The sequence below is a fragment of the Paralichthys olivaceus genome, chromosome 21, assembly GCF_024713975.1.
Source record: "Paralichthys olivaceus isolate ysfri-2021 chromosome 21, ASM2471397v2, whole genome shotgun sequence".
Taxonomy (NCBI): Eukaryota; Metazoa; Chordata; class Actinopteri; order Pleuronectiformes; family Paralichthyidae; genus Paralichthys; species Paralichthys olivaceus.
The window spans coordinates 9846904-9869766 of record NC_091113.1 but is presented as its reverse complement, the minus strand read 5'-3'; the positions used below and the strand labels follow the sequence as shown (position 1 = coordinate 9869766).

At 41.8% G+C, this 22863-nt stretch overlaps 1 protein-coding gene across 3 annotated transcripts in view; it reads right to left on the bottom strand.

Annotated features, from left to right (window-relative positions):
• ankfn1b (ankyrin repeat and fibronectin type III domain containing 1b) overlaps nucleotides 1-22863 on the bottom strand; it is a 128269-nt gene that overhangs the window by 92733 nt on the left and 12673 nt on the right. For 2 of the 3 annotated variants that reach the window (XM_069518107.1, XM_069518108.1), the window contains exons 3-4: nucleotides 9440-9621; nucleotides 4677-4915 (exon numbers count right to left, since the gene is read on the bottom strand). In XM_069518107.1, the coding sequence (XP_069374208.1) occupies nucleotides 4677-4915; nucleotides 9440-9621 (421 nt within the window). Of the gene's footprint in view, nucleotides 1-4676; nucleotides 4916-9439; nucleotides 9622-18172; nucleotides 18428-22863 lie in introns of those variants that run through there. The other variant, XM_069518106.1, reaches the window with a different exon arrangement.

Here is a 22863-nt window from a genome sequence, read left to right as displayed (position 1 = left end):
TCTAGGACACAATAGATTCTGCATTCTTGGATTAAAGAACCATTTTGTGAGCAGATGTTCATTCTGGTTAAAAACCATTAAAAATAATAATCTACAGTATCTGCTTTGCTGAGGCCTTGATGGAAATAATAAAAAATGACGTCAGTTAAGCACTTTGTGTTAGAGTGGCCATTGTGCTGATTTACAAACAGATCAGGGAGGTGAGATCCACTTTGAGAGTCTCCATTTAAAACCTCTCCAGCATCATTTCAGTATCTAATATCTGTATTACTGTACGCGCAGCAGATGTTCTCTGGCCATCTTTCATGTGTGTGCTGTGCGTGTTTAAGACTGATTATGTGTGAGCACATGCTGTGCCTGTTTCCTGACAGCATTAATGATTCAAAACAGAGACGGAGCTTAACCGCAGGGAAGACTGACATATTTCCAAAACCAATCCAGACAACCCTGAGCCTTTTGACCAAAAGCTATGAGCTGAATATCATTCGCCTCATTGGACTAACCGGCGACCACTGAGTTTTCCTCCGAAGACCCTCATGTTCGTCAGTATGTGTCCGCGTACGTGATCTGTGTGAGATTTGCCTTGTGGTGTTTCCCGTGGGTTTACAGTGAATCAGGAAATTGTGGCATTCGCTGGTTTATGAATAATTTGAGTTGCGTTGACTCCCCCTTGTTTCGTTTAATAGAGAAACTTGTGAGTCATCCGGCGAGCAGTGTGTTTCAGACTGAAGTGCTGCAAATAAGCACCAACAAAGCATTATGTAGTTACAGCTGCTCGATCAACAGAAATGATACGGTCTGTACTTTGATGATGTGGTTACTCAGGCCCTTAGCTTGCTGCTATTACGCTTTGAGTGCATTTGTACACTCAGACACATGTTTATATAAAAAACAAACACACAAAATAACAGATTATGTGGTTTTCTCACCCTAAAGAGTTACTCACTCTGGCACGCACATATCAAATAAATCAAATACAATTAAACTACAGTATTTCAAGAGATTAAACTCACAAATATTGAATGTATTTCAGCAGAATGAAAGAAAAAAGGTTCCCTGAGGTAACAGGGGTTTTGTCCCTATAGCTACCATCTTCCTTATTATTATTATTTTCAATGACAACCCCCTTCAGATATAATTTGTCTCCCTCTCAGGAAGCTTCCGGCAGCATGAAGGTGACTCTAGATCAGAGTCCAGATGTCAACTCACTGTACAGCTGCAGGAGATAAGAGGTGGGACTCAAATTTGACGCAAGTGATCATGGCGACAGATCCCGGCTGTTCTGCAGGCAGCATTTATTACAGTTCCACAACAGCAAGCAGATAAACCTGATATTTAAGTGACATAAAACCATGCACATACGCCACGTGCAGAGGAAGATAAATAACGACCACTTTCCAATCCAATCGAGATTCTGTCAGAAAGTGCATTTCCATTTATTATCATCAGAGATGAAGGTTCTCCTCGTTGCTGCCAGATGCAGCAGTAGCATTAACTACAATTTCTTTTAATGCTTTGTTGCAAGATTATTATTAAAGGAAGAGTTCAGCTGGTATCAGTTGGTCAATAAAATTGACCGATATGAGCCTTTCTTTTATTTTACAGAGTAAACAATACAGAAAAGATGTGCATTTACATTTAACGTTAAAAAAATCATGCTATATTCTCAATTCAAAATATACATATTTGCGTTTCCATTTTATTTATAGTTATTTATAATAATGTTTATGGTTAGAATTTAAGCCTCAATTTAAAGTCTTTGTGATAAAGGTTTAATAACGGCATCTTAGGAATCAATGGAATTTTCATGTATGAGACGATATTTCAGTGTTGGAAATGTTTTAATCTGCGATGTGATACATATCGGTCAGGCTCTAATCATCTGTTTATCTTTGGTCTGAAAATACAACTATGGTCAGAGTAAATGAGAGCAGCTGCTGAACACACAGGATTCTTGTCGAGCACTGGCAAGTGGACAAATAGTCTCCATCAGCTGAGCAAAGAATAAAGAGATGTGAATGATGTTGTAAAATCACATGTCGCTTCTCTTGTGAGTAATACACAGGGAATTATTGCTATTTTAACCTCAGACGTGAAAATGAAAATAACTTTATTGAAGTACGTGCTGCTGAACAGTAGAGGCGTGCCCTTGAGCACAGAAAATATGCGGCAGATTGATGAGTGTGATGTCAGAGAGGGGAAGTTGCTGCGGACGACATGACACTGCTGCTTCAGAACATAATTAACTTCCAGCGTAATGCACAGTTTGGCAGTGTTACAAGTGTAGGGACACCCCACCCCCACCCCCACCTCACCCCCTTATACTTTACAACACACTCACATTACACATCCTCTCTCACACAGACCGTATATAAAGATGGATGACATGCCAAATCCTCTCCATCACCACCTGGTGGCTCGCTGCAGTACAGGTCATAAACCCTGCCTCCTCCATGTTAGTGGATGGGACATGGACCAAACTGAAAATGGCAACGTACACGTCACATAAAGATGGTGTCTGTCATTATGGGTAGCTCTCATCACACCCATTGTTTAAGTGCTTATTTTCTATGGTAGGTTTGGTTTGAATTAGTTATTTGAAACTATATAAATTGGTTGAATCGTCATGACTGACAGCGGAGACTGATTGGTCGAGCACATGTATCGGTGGGATCTCGCTACCGTAGCGCCTAACTTCGTTTCTGGATAGTGGGAGGAAGTGGAGACACGTCCATCTTTATTTAGGGTCTATGGTTTCCCCCTCATATGTAAATACATTCTAAAGGTCTTCACACAAATCATAGAAGTGTACTTGGCAGACACCAGCAACAACTGTTCAGAATAACTAATGTGCTGCTGCATCATCGACCTGATAACGAAGCACCGTTGCCCTGCCGTGTCACCGTCAGCCTCCAAAAGTAAAATGCCACAGCTGCTGTTTGTTTGAGCCCACGGGCTGAGCCTCGGTTGTTTTCTTCGCTGTAATTTTCAAGAAGCAAGTGGTGCCCCGAAGAGCATGTAAGTGATGAGCGACAATGGGCCGCTCCAAATTTATTCTCCTCGCATCCATACCCAGCGTGCCGACACCGCTGGTTGGATTTTTGTTTAGAAAAGAAAGAGGGAAACAGAATGATTGAGACGGAGAGAGGACAGGCTACGTAAATGACTTTTTGTGGAAGACATAAGAAAAACACCCTTTTTGTGGAAGACATAAGAAAAACACCCTTACTGTGAAAACAGAAATCTTTCTTTCACTTTCTCACAAGTTTTTAAAATGATACTTGTCTCTTGCAGGGTGAGAGAAACTGAAAGACACAGACGTGGAGTGTTTATAAGAACAAAATAAGAGTTGAAACCTACAACCAAATATTATATAACCTGTCTATCTGGGCGGTCTGTTTATATATTTTAACATTTCTATCCGTTTCTTATTAGGCTGGCAGAAATGCACTCCCTGTGGAGCTGCACAAAAACGGTTGAAGAAATGGCATCCGCCAAATGTATTATGTTGCATAAGAGTGTAAACTCAGGGATGCAATGCTTTAGTTTGATATAAGAACACAGGAAGGATTCATTAATAAGGCATTTCTGATACGTCCTCTGATGCTGTGTGCTACTGCGAGACAAGACTGCGTGATATCTCACCCCGAAACACACGCGGCAGGTCATCAGATCCAGAGCTGTCCCCATTTCAAGTCGAGATGCTGCAGCTGTTAGTATGATGAACTCCTTTCCTTTTTGGCTCAGTGACGGATCTGCCGCTCTGACTTCGTTCTCTGACAGCTAACAGCGATCAGCGAGGTCTGCTTCATGAGCCCACGTGAGGATGAATAAAAAGTCCTTAATCCCTCATTTGAAGACCAGAAAGTTCTCTCATCTACTTATGATTAGATCCCGAGATGTGATTCCTTCACTACACCAAGCAATCAGAAACTTTATCACTGTAATATCTTCCTTCCTGACATGTTTTAGACAGCATCCATCGACAACCATTAGCAAAGCCAAAAACTCTAATCGTACACATTAGGCTCTTCCACCAGACTGTCCTCTCCTACAGTGTCCTGGTGTCCTGTTGCCCCTGTGACACTTGAGAATCAATTACAAAGCTTAGGCTGGTAATGAGGTCTCCAGTTACCTGATCCAGTGACAAAGGGACAATATAGAGGTCTTCAATCTTTAATGTAGGTTTCCTCCATTCTGCTGCTCACGCCTACCAACACTGCCCCTAAGTATCTGATGAAACTCACACACAGACTTTTGAATTCAGCAGAACATATCAGCAGAAAGAGAGGGGCTTTAATGCTTCCTTTATTGTGTCCTTAAAGATAGGAGACACCGATCCATTCTTTATGAAAGGGAAGGAGATAATAATTTCCCACTTTGCATTGCTCCATATAAACAAGATCTGCCCCTTACTTCTTTTCCTTATGAATTCTCCTCCATGTCATTCCTTTACCTCATTATATTCTACATCAAGGTCAAGGAGGAGTTATTAGGAAAGACCATGTTTTGCTAATGACCGGATGTAGTGAACCAAACTCTGAAGGGTCAACTTCATTCAACACAACGCTTCTGTCTAAACCAAAGCCAAGTTATGAACATTTTGTGAATCATTCAGCCTCACACACTTTTGGTAGATCGACAAACTCAAACTGGAAATGACAGATCCTACTTACAAACTTCCTCTTCAGCTTGCCCTTACTGCCATGGCTTGGTTTGTCCTCGACCACCGTCCCCGAGCAGTGGTCCACGCCCATGTCCAGGTGGTCGTCTGCTGAGACGCTCTTGCGGAGGTAGGCAGATCGCGCCCGGAAATGGGAAAAGGGTGACTGGGAGCGAGGGCGCGCCTCTGTGCACCCGCCATGCTCGGGCCCATCTTCGCAGTCCATGTCATCCTCCAAACGCCAGAGTTCCCCTTGAAGGTTAGAGAAGGAAAAAGGACACATTATTGGATAGGCTGCAGGAGACAGAAGACACATGAGAACAAGACAGGTTGGACAGATGATGAATATTTGTTTCTACAAAGCAATTAGCACAAACACACTCCACAAATTATTGACTGTCATCCGGTGATTGCTTCCATAAAATATTTCCTGATTGTAATTAAGCTTCTTTTTTAAGGTGACATTTCTTTCTCCGGGACATTTTTCTCAGCCTGCCTCTTAAACAACTTGATAATGACTCGAACGCTGGATAGAAATGTCTCATGTAAAAAACAAAAAAAGAAAAAGCGTAAGGAACAAATTTGCAATGATAATGACACGTGGAAAAGAACTGCAGCTCAGACATGATGGCGTAGCTTTCCACAGTCACACAGCAGAGATGGATGTGTGCTGACAGAACAGAGCTCCGCTGCACTAATCACAGCCGACTTCCATCACTCCGCGCTTGACATCCGTCAGACGTCCTGTCAGCGTTCGGCCGCCCGTCTAACAGCACTCATAAAGCGCTCGTTCATCTTTCAGTTACTTACAGAATCTGATGCATGCTGGGTAAGCTGCAGCAAGTCTGTCGATCAAGGCAAAGGACGCTGTCAAGTCATTAAAAAGACCAAGTTAAAGTCTAAATCAGGACTTTTTAGTCCATAAAATATAAATACTGCATTGATAGTCTCTGTAACGGTAAATGGACTGTATTTATGTAGCACTTCTCCAGACTTATCAACACTCAAAGCACTTGCAAGTAGCATTCACTCATTCATACAGCTCGTCAATACACAACACTTTTTTCTATCACACACAATTCACACACTTTCAGCACATCACGGGCACTTTGTGGTTCAGTATCTTGCTCAAAAACAATTCGGAATGCCTTCTCTACCATTCTGAGCCACATCTGCAATATCTATGGTCAATAATAATGATGCAAATAAAGTACTGCGAACATACAAACACTACAGATACTATAGTATTAGTAGTATTTAAACGACTTCTATTAAAAGATCTGTCAGTTGGATCAGTTGGATCATGTATTGCAGTGAATAGATCATACAAACTTATGTTTTCCTGCTCTACCTCTTTTACTTTGCCTCTCTAGAGTTTGCCTCTCTGTATTTTTTCCCCAGTGAGTCATGCCCGACGTCACAAACGTGCCAGGAACTGAGAATCTCTCTCACCTCGCTGTCTAGCCGGTGTTGCATTTTGCAAGATAAGAAGAGAAGAAAATTGCTGTTGTTCCCAAAATGTAAAACACAGCATGAACACAAACATTCAACGATGTGCATCATAATGTGGCACAGAAAAAGTGCAGCATCAACGTCTAGACTGCTACGATGAAGAAGAACAAATGCTGCATACACCCAGGTGTCATGTTTCCATCACTGCAGATCTGAGCTGGAGCCGATAAAAAACAATGTCTACTGCAGAGTCATTTGACCTGGGAGTGAATGCAGATTATATGGATTCCCATTGCAGACAAAAGCCAGATACCAGTGGGTGTTAGTGGGTTGTTTCAAATAATTTTGAGCCTTATCCACTCAAGTCTGAAGTTATATATTAAGAATAACCCTGTAGTGACATCTTTTATGATCTTTTTTTTGACAGCAGGTATTTTAGCAGAGGCTGCAGCTTATGAATGGTCTTGTGAGTGTGAAACATTACAGCATCTGTTCCACTGACCGAGCAGCAGTCAAAACACATCTGGCTCCACACGCTGAATGAAGTGTAGCTGGCTTATTTCACATCTTGATTTTTTTTTTCTTTCCTTTTTTGTTCCAAAGTTGTCTCAGGACTATACTAGAGAGATAAAGAGGGAGAGAGAGAGGTAGACATGGTCATTGACAGTGGTTGCTAAGCAACAAGGGGCCACGTTAGACTGAAGTCTCTCTCAATTTGATATTTGCAACAGAGCGGTGTAGGGCGAGGGGAAGCAGACACAGACGATGAGGCTGGGGTGGGTTAAGTCAGGACATAAAGAGAAAGCACTTGGGCAGAATAAACCAATCAGAGAGGATGCTTTTAAGTCCAGGATCATTAGACGTATAGTAACAGTAAAGACTGAGTGGATTAGAGCACCGAGGGCTCAGGTTGACTCAACGTTCATGTTTCCTTTTTTCACAGTTAAGGAGCAACATGTAAAATAAAAGCTCACTCTTGCTCTTGGTGTGTTGAAGTGGAAGATGTCCGGAGAGGTTTTTTTTTAGGTTGCCTCAATATATGATAATTTATATTGTAATTCAGGTCAAAACACATTTTAGAATTTGCTTGGTGACTCAGTGGTGAGTGCTGGGTCGAGGGAGTCTGAGAAAGAAGAGAAGCTGCAGCCAGAAAGAGGAAGCTACCGAGAAAGAAGGCAGGATCAGAAAAGGAGGAATGTGTTGCTATATGTCAGCTTCTAACATTATCCTAACTCAATCACCAACACTGAATGAATGCACAGTAGCTCCAGAGTTAGTAAGGATGGAACCCTAATAGTCTGAAATTGACTCAAAATGGGGCTTTAGTCTCATTCTACAGATGGAGGCGCTCAAATCTCACAGCCCATCGGCCACTGTCTGCTGATGAATTGGCCTCGGGGGCCAGCGATCAATATAGATTGTTTCTCGTATCACAAATCAAACATTATTCCTCACATAACACCAACAGGGATCATTTTTCTATGTGTGGATTTGGCTAATCTCTATAAACAGCTTTCTGCATAAATTGAAAAAGCTGTTAACAGATGCGTTTACCTACGAGTTTAATAATCAATTATTTAATTAAAAGTGACAATAAGACAAGTTCCCCTGACAATATTTTGCAGGATCCCCGCCGCTGCATGCAGGACGCAGGATTTTGACTGTGTTGTTTAATTATATTGTGAAAATGTTTGAGTCTGTTTGAGTTATTTTGGAAGTTGCTACCTCCTGTGTCTCTCTGTGAATCCAGTGGGACTTTGGTTTACTTCAAGAGGAAAGACTTTGCCTTATTTTAATAAGTTCCCCCTCTCTGATGTTTGCTGTTGCCTTTCTCTCTTTGTAGAGTTGCATATTTCTTTTCTGCTGCACAGAGGAGAGAATGGGAAGGGCTGTGTGTGTGTGTGTGTGCCTCCAGTGCAATCTTCCCTCTGTATTAAACATCGCAAATAAGGATGATGGCACAGCATATTCCCTCACCCCAACACTTGAAATGTGCCACTTCTCATGTAGTCGGCGGTGGCGGGGATCTGTGATCATGTCAAGCTGAACAACATCAATCAGAAGTGACAGACTGCTGCTGACTGTGAGTGTGTCTGTCATCGCATGTGAATGAGGAGAGGCGTAAGGTTGTCTCGCCTGAGGCATGTCCTGCTTTGACTCTACAGCGCTGAGCTCGGATGTGATTGCTGCTGGCAGCTCTAAATTTCATATTCACCAAACTACATTATTTGGACTAACCCGAAAATGATTGTCTCTATATTGTTGTTGGTTTTTCCTCATATTTTAATTTCTGTTCATTTGCGAATTCAATTATAGTTTGTTAATGAAGGAATTTCTCTGTTTATGCTTATGGATTGGACATCTGGGAATCGGTCGTTTTTGTAGAACAGCTGCTGTCGATCAGTATAAATCACACTTCTATAGTAATCCTCTACTACAACAGCACATAGGAGCACTTAAAGGGAAAAAGGAATCTGAGATTACGGGAAGAAAATCATTATGAGAAAAAAGTACATTAAAAGAATAAAGTTGTATTTTTATGTGAATTAAGTAAAATATGTAAGATACGTGTCATTGTAGAGGGGGATTATCAGAAGATCATCAACTTGTGTAATATTATAATAACATTATTCTTGTATGTTATGACTTTCTTCTTAGATGCAACTTTGTTAATGTAACTTTATGACCTTATTCTTGTAACATTACTACATCTTTCTCCACAGATTTAGTTTTTCTTCAAGGCCCAAATACTCCATCATACTCTACCACCGATAAATGTTTTCATCCTTAAAAACACCTCGTCTGTCATTAGAATAAAAACTCTCTCTGTCTGCAGGTTACAGCCTCAGTGACACACACAGTGATTCATAAGCAACGGAAGAAGGGAAAGAAAAACGAGATAATGGGGGTAGTGAATCTTTCTTCCCTGCACGTTCCTGCTGACACATCCAGCTGCAGTGTGCTCTCCATCAGGTGGAGGAAATAATAAAGGGAGCCAAGTGTTTTTAGAAGAGGAAATTAAAAAGGCCGACATGTCTGACATATCTAAGAAGACTGCAGTTTACGCTCTGGTGGCCTTTACACGCTTTTATCAGCAGTGTGAGGTACCTCCCTGATAGCCGAGCATTTGGCTCAGTAATACAGAGTTCAAGAGGGAGTCACATTACGGGCCAAGAGGTCTGAAAAAAACATTAGCTCATCTCCCAGAAGCCAAGTAAAGTCCAACAGTGCTGTTAAGAGCAAGAGGTATGTTTTACTTGGCCACTTAAAGGATTAAAGGATTATTAACTGTAAAATATCGTGGCTGTTTCATTGTCCCCTTACCTGCAGGAGGCAGAGTGCAGGCCTTTGGGTGGCTGGTCGCAGTCGACAGGTGCTTCCTGCGGGGGGGACTCCCACCAATGAGATCGGAGTGGTGGACCCTGGAGACCGTTGGTGACTGGGGAATGCTGGGAAGGGTGCGGGACTTCGCCAGTAGGGGTCTCTGCAGTTTCCTTTCCAGCGACCTGGCCGGAAAACATGAATCGACAATTACAAGGACGATTTTGTTTCACGTGATCATGAACACTTGGTCGTAAGCAAACCTGTGTGATGAAGAAATGTAAATTCAGCAATATTTTACAGCATATATTTTATTATAAATGATCATGAATAAAAGGGGGAAACACAAATACAACCAAATGAGTAAAGAAAACAAATAAAATGTCAACAGAAATCTTTCTGCAGTGTTTACCCTGGAGAATTACATTTCTATATCAGCACATATCTGCAAACAAAGGCTGACACCAACGCTTATATCGCTCGATTTTTATCTTCTAATCCATAAATCGATCAGGCTCTAATGACTTACACCATGAGTCAATTTATCTCGTTTGCATCTTGCAGGATTGATGATGATGATGCAGGATTCTGACTGGACATAATTAATCAGTCTGTTATGATTCACATAACTTGATGGAAGTGGATTATTCTTTAACAGCAATTCTGCATTAATATCTATATCATGTCAGGTGCATTTAAACAGAGCCTCTTATCTTTTCAGTTTATTTAACACTCACATGGAAATTAGATTCATTTCATTAAGAGACCAAAATTTTGTCTAATATACAATTAATTGATCAGTGTTGATGATGGTAGAGATTAATTGTCTCAGTGATAAAACGATACGTGTTTACTGAAGCAATCACAATACAATACCAGCACACGCACAAACACAGACGCACACGCTCACTTGAACACATTATGGTACACACACAGCGTACTGTTAATGAGCACAAACAGAGCAGCTGTACTGATCAATAGTGAAATTACCTCCACCTCAGCATAATCAAGATGAAGGCCATTCGGAGCACGACCAATAACAAATGCTTCCTTTTACATCTCCGGGGGGGGGCAATCAATGAGGACAATCACAAAATCCTCTTAAGAACAAATTGGTGACAATACACAACACGCAGTCAAGTAATCTGCAAATATAAATGGTGGGATGTGACGCACATGTTTAAAAGCTAATTTAAGTCATTTCTGTTTGTTTCTGAATGTCAGTGTATTTTTAGACAAAGACAGTTTTTACAGAGTTTTTATGCAAGTAGACGTCACAAAATACTGTGTAATAGAGCCGAGATCAGACTGAAAGGGAAAATGCAACTATAGTGAGTCACTGCAGTGAATCCCCACTCCAACACCACCTCTGATCTGCTTTATGTGATCAAACTCAAAGGGACATGGCCAGCAGAGGTGGAAGACGCTTGACCTCAGACTCGCGTGTGACAAGTACGGGTCAAGAACACATCATCCACCGGCTGAAGATCACTTGAGGACATTCCAGCTAAACTTGTGTCCTGGGGTTTTCAGCGAGATGGGGATCCGTGCAGGGATTGAGAGGCATTAAGATCTTTTGGTCTCATTGTGATTATAAAGCTCTGGGACGGTGCAGTTGCATAGAAAGGTATTCACAATGAATTCACATTGAGCGCCATTAAACACGCATACACTCTCTATTAACCCCAATCCCCACCTCAATTTTCCTCTAATTTTAAAGTAATTCGACATTTTGGGAGGAATTTGCTTCACTTCTTTTCTGGGAATTAGCTCAGGAGTTAATAACACTCTCAGGAGACAGTTATTTTCACATTAACACCTGAAACACAAGGAAAAAGCCAGACTGGCTGAGACAAAAGATTAGAAAAGTAATGCCTTTCAGCACCTCTAACGCTCGAAATTAAAACTGAAATGGAAAAGTAAGACTTTGTTGTTTTACTGGGAGTTAGATGCTGGTTTGCTTCTTAACTAGGAGTCTTCCCTTCAACTTAATGGTGTTGACAGGAGTCCAGTTTTACTCTGTGCCCAGTCTTTAAGCTTATATCTCATGGTTGTAAAGTCATATTTACCAGACAGATTGAGAACGGAAGCAACGCTTTCATCTATCTCAGCAAAAACTTTAACACACTCATTTTCACAGAAGTACAAAAAAAGCAGGATGTCATAATGGTCATATCACCTGTGGCACCTGCAAAAATCTGAATTCATGTGTAACAGAATGAGCATAATTCACCAAACATCACGCAAATAGATCCATTCCAGACAATTAAATAACCTTTGATATAAGAATGGGAACATATCTAATCAATTAGGTCAAAAGCAGATTATTAATCATTAATTAATTAGAGCAGAAATCAGTGGTTTACTTAATTCACAGGGAAGAGATGCCTCGGAGTAGTTTATGTCTTTATTGTTTATGTTTCTTTTAACATATCGTTTTACAGACAAGTGGTCTTGAGGTCAAACGCGCCTGTGTCTGTGTGAAACTTTAGTTCTCTTTTAACTCCCGTGGACACCCGGCTCAGGATGTATTTGCTGCTGCCTCTGAGCTGTTTATCACCTGGGAGCTATGAGGTAAACAGACACCAGGTTCCAAGTCAGCACATCCGCAGGCTGCAGGAGTAAAGCATTGACTGTCAGTTAGTAAACTGCTCCCCTGATGAAGGAGGTGGGTGGAGGAGATGTGAATATTTGACCTGGGATCAGAGAATCCCTGGATGTGATTCAAAGCAGAGACGTGGACGAGCCTGGGACGGTCTGATGATAAATAATGCTTTTGTGTTGGGGAATATCAGAGGAAGAGATGAGAGCGACTATAGACATGCAGGCACACACACACACACACACACACACACACATACACACACACACACACACACACACACACACACACACACATAAATATTTTGATGGTAATAGAAACAGGCAGGTCTCTCACTCCTCAGCAATCCATACTGACTTGCATGAAAAAGCATTTGCCTGAAGCGCACACTCACACTCACACTCACACTCACACACTCACACACACTCACACTCACACACACTCACACACACTCACACACACTCACACACAGACACTTCACCACATGTGCGTCTCCATCACTGCTGCTCATATAATACACATCTCATTGCATTGATGCGTTGCCAGCGATCCAGTACATTAAAGAAACATGAGGAGCATCAACTAATGTGATATGAAACACCCCGATCGCAATGCAGTGCAATTCAATGTGATACAATGCCATGCTAAAAAAAATATGATGCCATGCAATGTAATATGGTACACACAGTTTGGTTTTATTTCATTGGCTCTTCTGAAGCAGATCATAAAGTAAAGAACAGTTTGGTGTCACCGTACTGCAGCTCAGTCTGCATCTCATTATCTCTACCAAGAAGGTTTTGTTTTGGTGGGTCCAGGAATTGTTTATGACTTTCTTTACCATAGAAAGATTTGTACATTTTCACTGATTTCCCACGGTATAATTAATGGATCTTGATTTTTTTTTATTAAGGGGATTGATATGCATGAGTGTGAGTAATTTGTTGCAGCTTCATTGAACTTAAGAGGACTGCTGGGCTTTGGCGGAGGTACGCGCTCTACTGAGTGCCGTTCTCGTTGATGTTGTTTCTTTCTTTTCAGACTTCTGAAAACACTTTGCTCTTTGTAAAACAAGAACAAGAATGGGAATGTGCCTTAAACCAGTCATTCTTTTTCTCTTTTTATAACCTCACACACTTAGAGGACGCTCAGCAATGGCAAAGCGTGCTGAAGTGCTTTACTCATTCAGCAGGTAGCCTGACGCAGCAGTGAGCAGAAAGCAGTAGTGCTGTTTCTTTACTTTATAGCAGCATAGCATATTTTGCAAATTACATATTGTCAAATTGTCTGGCTCTGCCGAACAATCCAAATTGTTGCCAAATACTTGATTTGTCACAAGTCAAGTGGAACGTGTTGCTCTGGCTTCTCGATGATAATCTGTGACTCATTGTGAAAATTGACAAGATTCGGCGACAGCTGAGTAGATGAGGGAGCATGTTTGAGCAATAACAGAGGAGGAATTAGTCTAATCAGGAAATTGTCAATTGTACTATTGTACTTTAAAATAGACTGGCACTCAGTAGAGCACAGACCTCCACCAAGGCCCCTAAAAATTCAATCATGGGGCTCTAAATGTCACACTTCTATAGGATATCACTTCCTTAAATATGCCATATTTTCATCAAGATCCATTAATTATTCTCTGAGAAATAGTGAAAATGTTGATAAATGCCTTGTCTTGCAGTGTTTTCCTGAAATATGGAAAAGGTTTGTTCCTGACCCGTACGATATCCTTCCACCAAGTTCCGTAGAAATTCAAAAAAAAAAATCCGAACACACAAACGCACAAACAAAACAGGGTGAAAACATAACCTCCTTTGCAGAGACAATAATAAAGGCACAATCATGTACAATAAACATATATAAAGAACCCTGATTTTACAGATGTAAAGATGTTACATAATCATTCCATTGATGCACCATCAGTGAATCCTTCCATCCCCACTCCTTCCAACTGACGAAAGATAAAATAACCACCAGTAAACACACACATGCACTGTACACATTCAACCTCACACAGACACACGTGCACAAACACAGTAGTTTGCCTCCCACCATCAACACATCTTGATGATAACGCACTGAGCTGAACAGCTGGCCCAGGCTGTTCAGCCTCAAGAATAAGAAAAACAGGGGGGGAAGAGAGGAGAAGACAGGATTATTTGTGCTCCCCAGCAATCTGCATTTTCACAAAAACAATGTCTTGCCCTGACGTCTGAGCATCAACATGTGTTCTGCTGCCAACTGTGTTGTCTCCAGGGCTCCAGTCAAGAGAAACAACTCACTTTCTTTGTTAGTGCCTGTTTAGGCAGCCACAGTGCTATGCATGTGAAATTTGAAAAAATGACAGGAAGTGAATGCATATAAAAGAAATAAATAAGAATGGCAGACAAAAGGGGACTTAGTAAGAGCAGGTAAAAGAGAGAGCGCAAAATAATTATAGGATGATGGTGTGATGGTGATGTGTGAATTCATGTGTGCAAATACACACTAAAACACAATAGGGTTGTATCTGAGACACACTAGTGAACCACAAACACACTTTTCTCATCCTTCAGTTTCTTCCCACCATGTCTTCCTGTGCTTGACTGACAATGAGGAGAGAGAATAGTTTGCACAATACACATGATTTAGGAAGAAGTAGTACATAGGACTGTAAAGATCGAAATCCATGGTAACTCAGATTCAAGTTGTTGTATATGGTAAATAAAGTGCCGTTGTCTTCCTGAGCTGTTTGTTCTGCCGAGACAGGCGGCCTGGGATGAAGCAGGGAGATGAGATGATGTGGTGGTTTAGGGGTCTGGGTTCCATGTCGATTTGAAAATGTGCGCGACTTTCCAGATTCCCACTCACGAGGGGTCGCTGATGGCAGGGGGCCACCCACCTTTGATCAGAATGCGTTAACCTTTTCAAATATATATAAATGTCATGACATAGATACATCCCAAACAGCTGATGCTAGTAAGCATCCGCCCTGCAAGGTCCAAACGGTTTGAAACCGTTCTGAGCGACATTCAACCCATAAATATAAATAGTTTTTTAAAATAAATTTAGTAATAAATGTGATTTTAGTGGCATCACTTAGTGTCCAGCTTGAAAAACCCATTTAAAAGAGCAATGTCACTTTTAAGCTGTATGATTGTGAAGGGCACTGCTGGTGAGCTATCCATGGTGCTGAAGCGACTTCTAACACATGCACGCGCACAAACTCTTACTTCTAACACACACACACACACACCATTGTGTAACCGAGACAGATCAGTTCAGACCAATGATTAAATCCTTTTAAGATTCAACACAAACTGAAACAGTTAAGACTAATGAGTTCTATATATCTTTTTTTACCATCCTCACATAGCAGTTATATCAGGTCTAATGAATGTTCCTTTTATTATTATAATGACCTTAATTCAGTTCTTCGGCAGCCTGTTAAATAGCTCATGGTTACTCATTCATAAGCAAACTTACTGCTTGGTACTGAGCCATTCATTAAAAATCTTATTTAGTATTAATGTGCATGGGGTGAAGTTTTGTATCAGTGTGCTTTCTTTTCATCTCTTCTCTCTCTCTTTTTGTCATTCCTGCAGATCGCTCTATTTCTTGCCAGTTCGTTACATTTCAGATTAACTTCTCATATATTATCTTTTCCCTAAAACATTACCTTCTTGACTAAGGGATCCCTGGACACAGAAAACCTGTATCTCGGTGTGTTAATGAGAGAGGACTCAGGAGGGTGTGAGAAGGATAAGGCTGGATTAACCTCGGTCCTTATCTTTCAGTGATTTAGCGGACCCTGTTCGAGGAGTCACTAGATCGACTTGCCAGTCTTATCTCTACAACGCAGAATGATGGACATTAACTCATTTTATCATCAACAGTCATAATGAATGGTTTCACATCACTGACCCCGACTTGTCACTACTGATTAGGGCTGTGTCCCAGAGAGGGCACATTTAGTTCATGTAATCTGTATAAACTGTATATAAAGATGGACGACATGACTGCACCCCCCCAAACTACCTTGATCACCATCTGCTGGCTGTCCACAGTATAGTCATAAATCCTGCCTCCATGTTAATTGATGGGACATGGGCTAAATTAAAAAGTACTTGTCAAATCCATTTTTCTCAAAGACTGGTGTCTGTCATTTTAGGTAGTTGTTATCACACTGATGTAGTTATCTGATGCTATAAAAACAGGGCGACATCATCACATTCTATGGTGTTTCTTTTACTTTTACTGTAAAAAAAAACACAACTTATCGAAAAATAAAAAGAATAGCAGCAATTCCCAGTTCGGGGTTTTAAAAGGTTACAAATATCTGAGTGAAATCTGGTGGGGGTGGAGGTTTGATGGCTTTAAGTCCAGTGGGGGCAGGGTAAGTGTACAGAAGCAAATCTAAATTTAGACTCAAGGTCTAAGGAGAAGGTGGCAGGTGATACACAGCACTGTAATGTTGTATATAACACATAGATGCATATATGCACTAACTACGGCCAAGGACTGTTATATCTGGTGACTGGTTCTGCACTAGATCACACTTTTCTTCCCACCGCTATTCATTCAGTGACAAAGGAGACAGAGCTCAGCTGTGCCGGTCCAACGTCTACAAACAGACCTGTCGCAACTCCCGACACCTCTGATTCCCTCCGGCTCCTCCTGGGTTCATGTCAAAAAATGAAACAAAAAAAGAACAATAGAGATGAGGACAACAAAAGAGACCAAGCAAGAAAGACTGCAAGTCATGAGAGAAGATGGAAAAGATGGAAGGGCGTAGGAACAGGGAGGCCTGTGAGGAAGAGACAGCGAGTGGGAGAGATGCAGAGTGTGGGGATGAGAGCGGAGCTGGATTTGTAAGGCAGGGAATCTGAGAGCTTTTTTTAAACCTCATGTCCACCCACATTAACACTTGCACTGTGAGTGAATGATTCCAGCTTTGATGGACGTTATTTCAAAGTCTAGAGTGGTGTTGGTTTCTTTTACATTTGAGTTCTACTTTTATCCCAGTTGATGATTAAACCCTGGCTCGCAAGCTATTTAAACAGATTCTCATTAAGATTAGGATTTTTGAAGGTGCATCACTGTTTTCTATTTTTTCAGGGGGTCCAACTTTAACATCAAGAAAACCAGATTGCACTCTCTTTCTGAATTTTAGGACACTAATTGTGGTGCAGTGGCACGAAGCAGGAGGCTGTTAGAAACAACAAAGGCAAAAATATTACGTCTTGCAGGCTGCGAGCTGTGTGACACCTGGACATAAACAGTTTCAAATTCAATGTTAGAAGCAAGAATTAGGCTTTGTTATATAACTCCAGGTCCAAATCATAATGGTGAAATTTAGAAATGAGGCTCGAGGACAGGAGGAGACAGGTAGGCAAACACACACCTTTCAGATTCCTGGTTCAATGCCCTTGGTGTTAATTCACCCTTAAAATTGACCCTAAAATAAACTCTCTGCTGGAGCCACGGTTGGCTGCCACAGGGAAGCTCCCAATGTGAACATGTGAGGCAGCATGAACGTTAGTGCGAGCAAGACTCACAAATCTGTCTCTCCTTCTCCCCTATATGAGGCGTATCGACTTTATCCTCTTTATTTCTATCTATAGAAAAGCTTCTGTATTGAACTGTGCATCAGTGGGAAGGATCCATAGTATCCAGCACCATGCCTGACAGCACACATCCATGACACCTCCATACTTATGTAACACAAATCTTTGATCACACGTGCATTCTGACACATGCTTATATGCACACACACACGTTTGCAAACACCTGTAAGCCTGGCAGCCATGTTTGCATGCAGATACACTCACTTTTTAAAAGAATATTAACTTAACCTGTATTCTTATTCAGATCACTCCACTTTGTGCTTTGATTTAAAGGACCGCTCCTATGTTTTCTCTCATTAACGTGTAGTATTTGATGAATAAATGGGATTAAATCCTTAATTATCATTGAGACGCAGAGTGTGGTGTAATCACTATGATCTTCTGCAGACACAGCATGCAAACATGACTACTGCACACAGAAAAAGCAAAGACAGAGGGATGTGACATCGTCTGCCATGCACGCACACACCCCGACATACCTGTGCACAGACACAGACAAACACAGACAAACACAGACACACAGATTACCTGGCCTCTGCCACAGTGCAGCAGTAACTGCCACTGCGCCGCGAGCTCCTGCCCACCCGCAGCTCCTCTCGAGACTTACGGCGGTTAAAGTAGTCTGTGAGTTTCCCAAAACTCGCCATCTTTCCTCTCTCTTCGTTCACCTCCACCTGTGTCTTTCCTCTTTCACCCTCTGTCCCTTTGATCCGTGAATGGGGGAGGGAAAAAAAGGGGGAAGATGTTTCTGGTTCTGTTCTGTTCTGTCGCGGCTCGGCTTCAGCCGCAGGTCAGAGTCTCCCGGCCCCCCCTCATCCTGGATGTGCACGGCTCTTAGTGTGCAGAGGAACGAGCCAAACCCTGCTCTGCCTTTCTCTGCCTCACTCACCCCTCCAACCCTGCTCCGATCGTTTGCTACGGAGCGCATTCACCGACTCTCTCAAAATAGTAACGTGTGGAACTGCCTACCAATCGACACAGCAGGAGCAATGCCCCCCCAGTGGAGCACAAGCAAGAGAGATGGAGAGAGGGGGGGGGGAGAGGGAGAGGGAGAGAGGGAGAGAGAGAGAGAGAGAGAGTGAGCAGTCTGCCCCCTCTTGTAGAGAAAAGCAGAGCTGGGGGGAGAAAATGAGCTGCTATGATGCTTGTACCTAAGCCCACCCCCCTCTTTCTCTCCTTCTCTGTCTTTTTATCGCATATTTTCTGTGCTCCTCTCTCTCTCTCGCTCTCTCTCTCTCTCTCTCTCATGGATGCATGATTCTTTCACTCCACCATCAGACTCTTGGTGAGCACAAACGCAATAATTCAATAAAAGCTGGAGAGGAGGAGGTGATGGTTGGGATTTGAGTACGAATCACTGTCTCGCTCTCCATCTCTTTTCCTCCCTTCCTCCTCTCTCTATCTCTAGCACACACACACACACACACACACACACACACACACACACACACACACACACACACACACACACACACACACACACACACACACACACACACACACACTTGGACTCACATTCAACCTGAAGTGCACCTGCTCCAAGATTGTAACTTTCTGCTGCTTGTTTGTGTGTGTGTGTGTATGACCACCAGTTGGCCCTGTGTATTTATCTGAAGAAACAGTACTTGAGAAAAAAAAATAAAAGAAAAAGAAAAAGGATGATGGGAGGAGAATGGGGGCGGCAGGGGAATGAGGGAAGGACAGAAGGGAAGTGGATGTGGAAGAAGAAAAAGGAGGTATAGAGGGAAGGCTCGTTGTGAAGAGCTCATTAGTGACTGGGCGCCTCCCACATATCCAGACACCACAAATACAAGTGTTCCTCTGCCTATTCACCGTCTCGTTACCACCGTGTGTTATCATTTAAAAATAGGTGGCCACGTCCTTTTCTCCCTGTCTCTGCTCTCACTGTCAAAATCTCTGAGCTGCAGCCTCGTGCATCTCTCCATCCCTTCTATAGCTGTCTGCCTCTCTTCCCTTTCCATCCATCTCCTTCCACATGCCACCCCTTCCTATCTACATGTTCTCCCTCTCTTCTCCTTGTTTACACCTCAGAGGTGATTTGACAAGGTGCTGACCTCAGAAGGGATCACTTCAAATCTGTAAATATATATAATGCATATGCACTCACAGTGGCAACAGGCTTTCTGAATCCACCAGGACTCACACTTGAGATTACGTAACCTCCCAGAACGGTCTTCACCACATAGTGACAGCATTTTCATTTATCTATATTGTAAATTCTTTGTAATTATTTATTATAAACTAAGAAGATAAATGAGCTAAAACATCAATTTAAGCTAAAATCAGAGCTTTGAACATGACTAAACAATAATCAAATATCAAAATAATTACAGATTCTGTCTCTGTCGACTGACAAATCAATTAATCAACTAGATGCTGCAGATCTAATCATCATTAATTGCCTCCTCCAGGGAGGTGTTGTTTGTCTGTCTCTCAATAGCATAACGCAAAAATTACAAAACCGATTTCTGTCAAATTCTGTGAGAGTGAGGGGCATGAAGCAAGGATGAAACCATGAAATTTCGATTAACAGGTGGATCCAGGATTCCAGGTTTTTTTAACTGTAACATGGGGAGAAAGGGTACGCACTGTCGGAGCACGCTTCTAGTTTGTAATGAAATAATTTGTATCGTGTAAATTATTGGTGGGTATCATATTGATTTTCCCATTGAGCTGCTGCAAGTATCTGTGGGAAAGCATTCATTTTTATAAACCAACTGAGGAACATAAAGTGGATTACTAAGACAAATATAAATATATCAGAAATACAAACAAGAAAATCAATAAGATTTGAAATAATGAAGCAAATAAACCTACATTTAAAATGAATGGTGATAGATGGATGCATGATTAAGCACAAAGGATGCTCGCGGAGAATGGTGATAACACTTCGAGTTTCTCTTGCACTCTCAGAAGAGGAAGAAAAGTAGTAAAATATGATATTATACTCACTAGGAAAATATCTCCTTCCAGGTGCTGCAATTTTCCTCTTACACAGAGAGGTCATAAAGTGTGCAAGGTAGAGTACTTAGTCTGAAAGGAAGCTCAGTGCACTTTGTTGTAACCTAAAAAGAACAAGTCTGGAGAAGGTGACCATGTAACCACTGAAGATATGTGATCTCATGTTACTGGTAGTGACCTGTTAAACTACACTGCAGTCAGATCATGATCACATACAGTTCAGGAATCAAAATCATCTTTTGGCCCTTGTCTGCTCTACTGCCGGTATTTTCCCCTCCGGTTTACAAAGATAACAAAGATAGTAGAATAGATGTAATTAAATTGGCAAAATAAATATGTTATAGTATTTTATATTCTATATCCTGGTAACGCATTAAGTTGCATTTTAATAATTTTGCTGTGGAATTTGAAGCAATGCACAGAAGGAATTTGACTCTATATCACTGGGGCAGAGATTGAGTTTTCGGCTTTTCTCAGGTGATATGTCTATGTGCCACTGAGTGTTTTTGTGTGTCTGTGTGTGTGCGTTCTGCTCCCACGCTGCAGTTAACATCTTGAGAAAGGTGTGGGCCGTGCGAGCTTTGCAGGTCCCTGTGCTGAAGAGTTCAGCTGATTGATCGGCCTCTGGCCGTCTCCCTCCTTCCTGATCAAAATTATTTTCATCCCCCTCCCTTCAGTCTTGATTTGCACCATCCCCTCCCCCGACCGTCCATTGATCTGCGGAGCAGCGGGGTCTGACTATATTTCCCATGTAGCCACTGACATATTACAGTCCAGTAGAGAGAGCAGGGAGGAGAAAGACAGAGTATTTGGAAGAAACAGACGCAGAGAAATTACAGGAACAAAGTGCGATAAAAAAGACTGCTGCATTGCTCATCCTCGCTGAGAGCTGACACTAGAATAGTATTTTTCTAAATAGGTGCACATTCATATGCACTGTACATCCTGAGCTGCTGCTTCTTGTTAACACTGTGTTATCAAAACAAATTGTTGAGTGTCTGTAGAACAACATCCTGCGTTTTTCTTTTTTGGAAACATAAACTGGATTCTGGACACATTGATGAAAACATAAGGAATTATGTGCTTTTTCTCTGCAATAAACACAATAAAGCCAGTGATGACGTGCACAAAATCAGTGTGTGTCCATATAATATTGAGTTAAACTTTGAAGATTGCTATGAATCTTATTTTGAAAAGTTTGTATGAGTCTGCACCAGCCACAGCCTCACCCGCCAGCATCATGTTCTTGAGTTGTCCGTCCCACTCTTGTGAATTTCATACATCATGAACACCAACAGGAATGGTAAAAATGCTTCACATTAACCTAAAGAATGATGTGTTTCAGGGTCAAAGGTCGTGGTCACAAACTATGTTTCAGCGTTGTGAATGCAGTAGTATGACCTTGACCAGACATTTGCTTACAATGAAAAGAAGGAACTGATTTTGGTTCTCAAAGGTTTAAGGTTTCTTTGACTTCACAAAACACAGCACGTTATCTCAATAGTACAAGTACTACTGAAACTTTGGCTCAAAAGCTCACTTGGATTCATAGACAGAGATTGGAGGTCAAAGGTCAAATGTCAAAAGACCACTATGAGCTCACAAAGCACAAGCTGGGTCCCAAGCATTGTGTCTTTGTGGACTGCGTAGACTGCGAAGGCCAAATCAAAATGAGACGGTTGGTCTACAGAGGATTTCCGTGATCGGCGTTACCAGCCTGTCCCACCCTTACTGCTGTCGCCTGGCAACAGAGCTGGAGTTAGACACAACAAGACATTTTTAATGGCCCTTGGTTTTTCAAGATGTGTAGAGTTAGCTGTTAGGTTGAGTTGAAGCCTCATTCTTCCTCTCTACCAGGAAGGATCCGCCCTTTGGAGCCTTGTCGCTCGGGGATGAAAGGACGCATTTGGAGGAGCCTTTAAAATGGGACAGTCTTACTCATGCTGCTGTGACGCAATCGGTCTTGCAGCCTCCAAAGGATATGACCCTGAATTGAGACACAGCTGCGGGAATTATACAATCATTAGGAATTAAATCCATTAAACACAAATGTCTGATGTGGTAAAATGATGAGGTGATGAGGATCAAAGGTTAACTTCACTGTAACATCATAAGCACTTTTCTGGCCATTATAAAGCACCAGAACTCAGGCACAGTGGGAGAGATTGAGACCATATTTTCCAGCAACTTGCCACAAGGTGGTAATTCTAGTCTAGTGCTGTGATGCCTGTGTATAA